The sequence below is a fragment of the Gymnoscopelus microlampas genome (genome assembly GCF_963454915.1).
Source record: "Gymnoscopelus microlampas genome assembly, chromosome: 7".
Taxonomy (NCBI): Eukaryota; Metazoa; Chordata; class Actinopteri; order Myctophiformes; family Myctophidae; genus Gymnoscopelus; species Gymnoscopelus microlampas.
In genome coordinates this window covers 52,899,268-52,909,702 of record NC_139944.1, presented here as the reverse complement: position 1 = coordinate 52,909,702, position 10,435 = coordinate 52,899,268, and the positions used below count along the sequence as shown (strand labels likewise).

General features: G+C 39.1%; 1 protein-coding gene across 2 annotated transcripts in view; it reads left to right on the top strand.

Annotated features, from left to right (window-relative positions):
- The first annotated feature begins 657 nt into the window (after window positions 1-657).
- Window positions 658-10,435, top strand: part of kdm5ba (lysine demethylase 5Ba) — a 44,205-nt gene continuing 34,427 nt past the window's right edge. For both annotated transcript variants that reach the window (XM_084062654.1, XM_084062653.1), the window contains exons 1-4: window positions 658-972; window positions 6,940-7,017; window positions 8,315-8,437; window positions 9,112-9,282. In XM_084062654.1, coding sequence (XP_083918780.1) covers window positions 820-972; window positions 6,940-7,017; window positions 8,315-8,437; window positions 9,112-9,282 — 525 coding nt within the window. In that variant the 5' untranslated portion in view covers window positions 658-819. The remainder of the gene's footprint in view (window positions 973-6,939; window positions 7,018-8,314; window positions 8,438-9,111; window positions 9,283-10,435) is intronic.

Sequence of the window (10,435 nt, the reverse complement as noted above, 5' to 3'; positions counted from 1 at the left end):
ATTATTAAATGTGTGACATTTTAATGAGGCCACTGTTTGAATATTATATAGCCTACAGTATTGGATATATAAAAGGATAGGTGGGCACTAGGGACATCTGGGCACCTCTATGTAAAATTGGCTATTTTGTCCAAAATGTCCAAAATAAGATACTTGGACAATGCACTTAAGTAATGTAAAGTATACATGACGTGCTACATCATTTAATATCAGACTTCATTTTATCCTTCAACTTCTTGTTTATGCCCCAAAATGACTGGTATAAAAAGTATACGTAAAATAAAGAGAGAGGGAGAGAGAGAGAGAGAGAGAGAGAGAGAGAGAGAGAGGGGAGAGAGAGAGAGAGAGAGAGAGAGAGAGAGAGAGAGAGAGAGAGAGAGAGAGAGAGAGAGAGAGAGAGAGAGAGAGAGAGAGAGGTAAAGCTCTGACAATATAGATGTATCTTAATAGTCAACAAACACAGCTTCACACAAGATGAGCAATAATTAAATTCAGCTTGATGTATATGATTTATATGATTATTATTAGATAACTCCACACGGGGCGGAGGGGGGTGTCTATTTCCTCAGGCGGATGCATATATTATTACTCCACTCTCTCTCCCACATCACCACCTCGGCTCGAGACGCCCCGCCCCCAACTGGATCATTCGTTCCAGAGTGTTAGTTGAGTTCAGAGATAATACACACAGTACTGTCTGTCTGGAACATGGGCTGTTATTATTAAATTCTACTACTAATACACCGACGGTTTGGACAGTCAAAAGCCTCATCTTTCAGAGGGTTAGCAGGGGGACATTAACCACCGTAAGATGCGACCATGAGTCTGCCGCTGCTCGCAGAGTTCGTGGCCCCTCCGGAGTGTCCGGTGTTCGAGCCCAGCTGGGAGGAATTCAGAGACCCGTTCAGCTACATCAACAAGATCCGACCCATCGCCGAGAGGACGGGCATCTGCAAGATCCGCCCGCCCAAGGTAAAGGACAGAAGTTTAGTTTGTTCTATCACCCTTTAAAGTGTTCGTTTTCTGGGTGGACTTGGTGTTTCTGAGTGTCTCTTCTGCCGGGGTTTAGCAGTAAAAGTTGTGTTGTTTTGGGGAGAGAGAGAGAGACTGATCCAACATGGCGGCCTGGCTGAGGCTGGAGGCTCGAGCTGCTGCTTCGGCCAGAGAGCTCGAGCCTATCTACTCTACTGTGTTTGTATCGCTCGAGCTAAAAAAGAAAAGCAGATTTACAAGCTACCCGTTTGTAGAACTACTTGCTTTCGCGAGGGGTTGGTAGTTTGTAGATCTGCTTTTTTTTCTCTTAAGTTTATTTGCATTTCAACATTTTTTTTCCCAGCAACAAGGCAATTCATTTCAAAGTGTTTCTTCATACGTAGAAGATTAAGCACAATAAAAAGCAAAACAAAATAAACACATCAAAAAATACAATATTTTTTAAAATAGATAAGTTCATATAAAACTGAAAAATATTAACATTAGAGTGCATAATGATGTCAAATGAATAAAAAATAATAACCTAAAAACATTGGAGTTGATCGAAGCTCTGTACTGTTTTGTCTTTTGACTGTTCTGTTCTGTCCTGATGTCCATCTGTCATTTTACACTGAGATAAGATAATATAAAGTTTATATTTTTTATAATACAACCACATTCATTGTTATAGGCCTATGTGGCACAATCTCCCCCCAAAAAATCGACCCAAAGTTTGTCCAGTATGCTAAAAAAAAGGTTGAATGTTTTGGTTCTATTATTAAACGTTGCATAAAGAATGGTTGGTTTGGTTGGCTGTTGCTTCCTGGATGATTTTAGGCACGGAAGGGAATTAATAAATATAAAATTCTTTGACCATTTGAAGATGTTATAGCCCCCTGTAAACCGTAGTTAAAATCCATTTAGAATACCTTTCTAAGTAGAAAGAATAAGGCTGCATTTTGGGTGTTTGGGTTTTTCTAACGATAAGTTAGTGGGACCAACAACTAGGCCCAATTTCTGAGGCCGTTCGTTGTGACAGTTAATCGTCACCTACGTGCTTCGTGGCCATCTGTTTATGGAGAGATGGATGGATGGATGGACAATGAATGACACGTTTGGTAAAACGTTGCATTTCTGTCTTAAAAAAAAGACTCAAGATTTGCATTTTTGCATCGACGTGTGTTTTTTTGTTTTTTTTAAACCAAGGGGTGACGTTATGTTTAGCCTCCTAGGCCTCCCTTCTCTCCTGTCCTGTTAGATTATACAATTGACTTAGCAGTTTGTCGGACAAGTGTGTTGTGTTTTTGTTTAGTTTTTCCTCGTTTACCCTGTAATCTGATTAATTATGTGTACTGTGTCTTTGGTATTATATAGCCTTTCAGTATATAAACTAGTCGAATTTCCTTTTTTTCCTTCTCTTTTTGGTGGTTTGGGGTTGATTGAAGAAGAAACCCTAAAATAGTGAATATAATTATGCACTTGTTTGTTTACCTACATTACATGTAGGCTTGTTGACATATTTTTAGATCATTTTTTTTGTCAATCTTGTCAGATTGTGATTGGGTTTTATCCACACTGTTAAATTAAATTCTCTAGATGTCACCTGCCCCCCCATCCCCCCTCTCTTTTGGGTTTATTATTGCAGAGAGGGCAGATAGAATTCGGTTATGCATGCAGTAAGGGTGTGTCCTGGGTGACTATGCAAATACGACAATGAGTATTCTGTTAAGCAGAGATGGCACTGGCAAAGTACCCTCTGTTTTAGGGACTGTCTGTTTATAAACATTTAGGGTGCAAAAAACATCCTGGATTATATCTATGATGTTGAATAACTTTATCAATTCTGTAAACACAAGACTTGGCAACTTGTGTGATAATCTATTTTTGTGTGTCATGACTGGAAGGGACCAAGTGTGAGTTTCTGAAAATGATTGCACCCATGACCAGGGTTGCCAAGTCTGCTTATTATAATTTTCCCGCAAGATTTTATTTGAAAATAGCCGATCTACAAGCTCACAACGCGTCGCATCGCGACGCGTTGTGAGCTTGTAGATCTGCTATTTTCAAATGGCGGATGTATATGTTTAAAGTGTTCTTGTGGCCCATAGTTGCTTATTTTGGGCTTGTTTTCCTAGACCTGGTTGCCTGTTTCTCTCACAGAATCTGGCAACACTGCCCATCATGACCACCTGCACAACAACAAACACAACATAAGCGTGGCTGAATATGCATAGTACATGTAAACAAAGGAGGTCCTAGACTAGAGGAAGGCCAGAGCCAAGACTAGGCTAGTTATTATCTCATAAACCATCCCTCCTTTAGCAGGGTCTAGTCCAGTGTTGCCATGTCTGCTTATTAAAAGCGACTTTGGGCTTGTTTATCTGTTAAGTTGATTGTAAATTATTGGTAGTTGTGTGTTGCGTGTTTGGGCTTGTTTCTAAAGTGTAGTTGCTTATTTGGGCTTGTTTCTAAAGTGTGGTTGCTTATTTGGGCTTGTTGCTATGGTGTAGTTGCTTATTTGGGCTTGTTGCTATGGTGTAGTTGCTTATTTGGGCTTGTTTCTAAAGTGTAGTTGCTTATTTGGGCTTGTTTTTAAAGTAGTTGCTTATTTTGGCTTGTTTCTAAAGTGTAGTTGTTTATTTGGGCTTGTTTCTAAAGTGTAGTTGTTTATTTGGGCTTGTTTCTAAAGTGTAGTTGCTTATTTGGGGGTGTTTCTAAAGTGTAGTTGCTTATTTGGGCTTGTTTCTAAAGTGTAGTTGCTTATTTGGGCTTGTTTCTAAAGTGTAGTTGCCTTCTGTTGTTTGCTTGTTTCCTAATGTTTAAACCAGTGGCTCTCAAACGTTTTCATGTCAAGGACCCCCAAATTATTTGTTCACGGACCCCCCCATCTAAAAATATGTTCTGTGTTGTTAAAATGTTTAACTTTTGTCCAGGATTCCTTTGAAAATAGCCGATCTACAAGCGCACAACGTGTCGCGGCGCGTTGTGACCTTGTAGTTCGGATATTTTCACATATCCGATGCATACGGGTTTAAATTGCCTTTATTCGCTTATTTTGGACTCCCTTTCTCTATCTCATTTTCATAGACCTGGTTGCTTATTTCTCTCGCAAAATATGGCGACAGTGTTGGCTAGTTATCTCATGGCCATCTCTTCTTCAGTAGCGGTGGTCTAGTCTGTTTAGAATTGGCCTCAAGTGTTTTCCACAAGTGGTCACACACATAGATTCAAGATAGACAGGAAACATGGAAGCTGTCACAAATGCTTAAAAATGCAGTAAGTAGTAGCTCCATATCAGTGCCCTTACTTTGAGCTATTGTGCCAGGATTGTACCGTACATATACCAGCTATTCTTATCAGAGCTCAAACAATCTATGCTAAAATGAAGAGAAAGATATTGCCTTCTCTGTCCCACCCTTTTTTTTTAGTAATAAAAAAAAGTAATAAAAAAAAGTATTTAGCAAATATTCCAGGATGGACCGACTTAACCCATTAAGACCTGAAGCCGATTCTACATGTCTCCTAAATCCTAACAGTTTTCTGAAAATAAGTATGTTTCTATATCAGTGGTTCTCAATCTTTTTCATGTCAAGGACCCCCAAAATTATATGATATGGTCCCTGGAACAAAATATTTTGTTCCAGGGACCCCCAGAAGCAAAGATTTGAGTTAAAAATGCTCGCTCTAAAAATATATATATTAAAAGATTTGCACACATTTTCACAATTTTTCAAAAATAGCAGATCTACAAGCTCGTAGCGCGGCAAGCTTGTATATCTGCTATTTTTGAATAGCCAAAAGTGTAAAATAATGCTTAATAGCTCAAATCTAAAAATGACACAGATGCATCCCAGATCTTAATGGGTTAACCGCATAATTCGTAACATATTGTGAACAAACACAAGTTATGTTTTTTGCTCAAGCCACTAATCATTTTGCTGGCTGGGTAAAAGGTGATTTGACAAAACGCCAGTGGAAATGTAGCTTTTCTGTCTTATCCCTGGTGTGTGCCAACATTTTTAACCAGCTCAGTTTGTGTAAAGAAGGAGCTTAACGTCTCTATTCATTTTTCAGTTGAGTTATGAATAACCGTCTGAAATGCCTAAAAGTTTGCATGTGTCATTTAAATAATGTTGTATTGGTTGATATATGATTTAAGTATATTTATTACAGTATATATCAACACATACAGTAGCATACAACAGTATGTGGACACAATTGCATATCGTTGCTGAAGGGTAGAAACCTCCATATTTTAACTTTTTGTGTTTTATCATAACAAGTTAATGCCCTATTTGATCATACGAGCTTGTAGATCTGCTACTTTTTGCTAGTTTTTCCACCCGACAGAGACTATATCCAGTTATTTTCACTACCTTGTTTTTTTTGCTTACTGTTTTTCTACATCAGTGTTGATTTTGAGAGCAAATTTGGACGTAGTCTTTGGAATAAAATTCCATTTAAATATATATAAGAAAATAATATAAGATTATAGTCGACTAAATCTACAGTTGATTTAGTTGACTAAAATGTATTTTGGCGATGACTTGATGGCGTCGTAATGGCTGATTTTACACTTTTGCATGCTGAAAATAGCTGATCTACAAGCTCACAACGCGTCGCAAGCTTGTAGATCTGCTATTTTCAGACCACACATACAAAACCAAACATAAAATGACTTGTCTTTTTAGTTCTACTGCATCTCTTCACCACTAGTCCCTCCCTAATATTTCGACTAATTTCTATGTGTTGACGAAATTGTCAATATATTTACTCATAGTTTTAGTCATCGTAGCTTAGTTTTTGTTTAGTTTTCGTCATAGTTTTAGTCAACAAAATCAACACTGTTCTACAGTAGATATGGACGCTTTGGTCATCTCATTCTCCATGCAGTGCCAGTAAAATTAAGAAAACAAAGAGGGGTCCAATTAATAACAATTAACGTGGCAATGATACAACAGTGTTATATCTACGTTTTTCATTTGTTAAGTCTGTTCTAAGATCCAAGCAGTAAGTTAGCTTAAAGATCTGTGAAGATAAATCTACTATATTGGACGGATGTTACATTCTTTATGGCATTGGTTCTCAAAGTGGGGTCCGGGAACCCCCAGGGGTCCTTGAGGGAGTTCCAGGGGTTCCCCAGCTAAATGCTGGAAGGTTAGGTTATGGGTCTGTAACTCTGAGAGGGTACAAATGGAACCAAATGCACCCGTTAGGGTCCATTTGGTTCCATTTGTACACTCTCAGAGTTCAATTACAATAGAAATTGGGGTCCCAGAGATTAGAAATGCCATTAAATGGGGGTCCTTAGCCTAATGCATGTCAAACTGAAGCGTCCTTCACTGCTAGAGCCGTAAATATCGTCTCTTATGGGGGTCCCAGGCATGGGGGTCTGCGCGGGCTAATGAGTGTCAATTTAAGGGTCATTGACATGAAAAAAAGTTTGAGAACCACTGCTTTATGGTGTAGAAAGGAAAATATTTCCCTTTAGTTGGATCAAAAACAGTGAGTTGAATCGACGTTGTTTGATAAACTCAAGATTTGTCAGACTTGACAAACTGTCCCGGGTCTTGTCCTGTTTTTGAGTCTACGATAAATAGCGGAGAACGTTCTGGTCCATAACAGCATTGTACAGTAAATTCACACACAATGACTTACAATCAGGTCTGCGCTTCAGTGTGTTCTCATAATGGAACTACTAATACTAGTGTTTATTCATTGTCCGTCGGTTGGACTAAATGTGTGGTCAGGCATAAATTCTGATTTCTAGGCATCCAGAGACATGCTAGTTATTATGTTCAGGCACGATCGGGTGATACAAAAACTGATTTGAAACAAAGTCGTTTTTGTCACATCTATGAATCTATTTAGTCTATTCTAGACTAATTTCTCTTTTATTTTTTTTATTTTTTAGCAAAGATATTTGTATTCTCTGGATTAACAATGTGGTTTTGTTTCCCCTGACAGGAATGGCAGCCACCATTTGCTTGCGATGTGGACAGACTGCAATTCACTCCACGCATACAAAGGCTCAATGAGTTGGAGGTACTTTCGATGCATTTGTATTATTATTGCTGTACAGTATTTACACAGTAAAATAGTGTTTTACTGTGTATATTAATCTAATTCTGTGTTCAAGTCTGAGATTGGAATACATCAGTTATGGATGCAATGAACTGATGAGAATAGAACTCTCAGTTCACACTGTAACTAAAAATAAAAGTCCCATTTTGCTCCCGTGTATATAAACTATACAAATGGCCCCTTTTTAAACTGATGTGGTCACATTCTGCCAGTCATTCTGCCACGCGACTACAATCAGCACATTTATTCTGCCACATTCTTGTCACGTCAAATTAACTCGGTTGCCAAAAGCCTGCAATTGAAATGGATTGGTTCTTTGAAGGAGTGTTTTTTTAATAATCAGGATGCCACATCAAATGCCTCCCAACTTCAGGCTACTGCAGTTCATTTGAAATTTGGCCTTATCTAGGAAGTTGATGACATTAAATATGTCATCAGTGCAAAGGTCATCTAGGCAAAGGTCACTGGCAGTCAGACCTCCCTGACAGTCTTTGAATTGCCTTCTGAATTATCTAATTCTGGGGTCTTCAACCTTTTCAGACCAAGGACCCCCTAGCTGAGAGAGAGATGAAGCAGGGACCCCCCTCTACATTGTAGAAAATTGTGTTTCAGATTAAACTTTGTTTTCTCTTTTTCCCCTCTATACCTCTTTCTTCGCCAAAAATAGCAGATCTATAAGCTCACAACGCCTCGCGCTGTGAGGCGTTGTAAGCTTGTAGATCAGCTATTTTCGGCTAATGTTCCCCCTCAGAATAGGGATGCTAGGGTTCAAGTGGTTAATGTAAAAAATAAACATCCTCTCACACAAAGATTTGGCGGACCCCCTATAGTAGCTCTGAGGACCCCCCCCTGTTGAAGACCTGATCTAATTAGATGAAATGACAGCAAAGGAAACCTAAGTTCTGCTTGTGGTGAGCAAGACTATAGGGAAAAAATACTGAGGCACTCTGTCTTCAGGTGAAAAAATATATACATGTATTTAGCAGATGAGCAAGGCAACAGCTGACCATCATCTGCTAAATAAATTAATATATTTTTTCACCTGAAGACAGAGTGCCTCAGTATTGTATCCCTATAGTCTGCCTCACCACAAGCAGAACTTTGGGTTTTCTTTGCTTCTATTCCTATATACCTGTTCCACTGAAGAGCACCTGTTTTGAACCACTGTGATTGAACCTAGGCAGCGCTTCCTTTTCTTTTGTTTTAGATGAAATAACACTCTCTCCCCCCCCCCCCCCCCCCCCTCCTGTGTTTTTAGGCTCAGACTAGAGTTAAGCTCAACTTTCTGGATCAAATAGCAAAGTTTTGGGAGCTTCAAGGATGCACTCTGAAGATCCCCCACGCAGAAAGAAAGATCCTGGATCTGTACCAACTGAACAAGGTACGTACACATTGTATTCCTCCTAGATCAACCCAGACCAGTGGTACCAAAAGTACTCTTTTCTTTTTCGGTAAAACACATGAAACACGTCAATAGCACTCAATGAGTTAACTCATTGAGTGCTATTGACGTGTTTCACGTGTTTTACCACTATGGTGCAACGTGCCAATAGTAAAAAACTCAAAAAATATATTTTTATAGATATCATTATCTGAAGATTTGCAGCTCTATCCACTCCTTGTTTAACTTATAACTGAAAAAGGCTGTATCTCGCTTCCTAAGCACTTTTTTTTTACTTTGAAAAATTCTCTGGCACTGGGACAACATAGCCAGAAATAATTCTGGCACTCAGTGAGTTAAGTAAAAGTATCAATACTGCTATGTAGTACAAGTAATAGTGCGGAATTCAAAATGTACCATTTCACAAGTTTTCAAATGTATAAAACTCTTTTGAAAATAGCAGATCTACAAGCTCACAATGCGTCGCATCGCGACGCATTGTGAGCTTGTAGATCGGCTATTTTCAAATGGCCGAAATGTATATAGGGCTGAAGTGGTTAATGTAGGTTTTGTAATAATAATCAAAAACAAAAAAGTAACATGTTACTAAAGTTGGAAAACCATATATAATACAACTCTGTAATACTGGACTGCATTATGTCTTTCTTTTCAAGTTGGTGGAGGAAGAAGGAGGGTTTGAAATGGTCTGCAGAGACCGGCGCTGGAGCAAGATCTCCGTGAAGATGGGCTTTGCTTCAGGCAAGGCTATCGGCTCTCACCTGCGGGCACACTACGAACGCATCCTCTACCCGTACAATCTCTTCCGGAAAGGAGCCAATCTACCGGTATGTCTCATCTCTGTCACATGTCTCTCTTTCTTTCTTCTCCATTCAGAGATCACAATTTTTTGGTGATCAGTTTAGGGAGGATTTGATAGTTGATTTCCAGAGCCTTAACAAATATCTCAGAAAATCTCAGGTGATTCAAGGCGCTGTTTCCCAAACAGTGGGTCGGGACCATTTTTGTGGGTCACGTTTTTAATTTAATTTACTACAAAACAAAACTTCAAAAAGTAGAAATTAAGAGAAATCTTCAAAAAAAAATCAAGGAAATTTCATGAATTTAAAAGAATAAAAAATGAACACAAAAAACTTAAAGGATAATTTCGCCCGACATCTCGCTGTAGCGAGAAGTCAAGGCAATCAGGTTGCATAGTGTTTCTCTCACTATGAACATCAGATCTCAGCAAAAACAAACAAAAATCAAGCTATTAAAATACGCGATTTAGAGCAAGTCCCATGCAGTGCGGGTTTTTAGCTGAGGCGAACTCCGACATGGAGTTATGACAGTTTTCTACTCTATCACTCGTCCTAGGATATCATAATAACATCATAAAAAAGGTAAGAAAAACGTCGAGCGAAATTCTCCTTTAAGAACTAGTGAAAATAGCCGATCTACAAGCTCACAACGTGTCGCGATGCGACACTTTGTGAGCTTGTAGATCGGCTATTTTCACTAGTTTTGGTGCCAAGGTAGACATGAAATTTCTCTTTTGGGTCTTGAGCTAAAAAGTTTTGTTTTGTGAGTTGGGAGGACAGAGTACTGTTCATGTGAATTCTTCCGATTTCGGAAGCCGGAATCTCACCAGTTCTCACTTGGCATGATCGTACACCCTAATTATATGTGCTCCCCGTGGCTACTTCCCTTGTTCTAGTGTGTCTCTCAACCACAACAAGTTGAACGCATTGCCCTTGACATTTTGCCTATGCAACTCAGCCAAATTGTGCATTGTTATGCACAATGACAATTCAGGAGCAAGGCCTCCATTGACATTGGAAGAATGCGTTGTGTAGACTATGACAGACTACTAAACACCAAACTCAGAGCTAAGCCTTGATTTATACACGGTTCCGCACGGGTGGCATGGACCCCAAATAGTTGATTCTCGCCACACGTTATGTGTGAGTTTGTAGATACTATAGGCTATTTTCAGTTGGC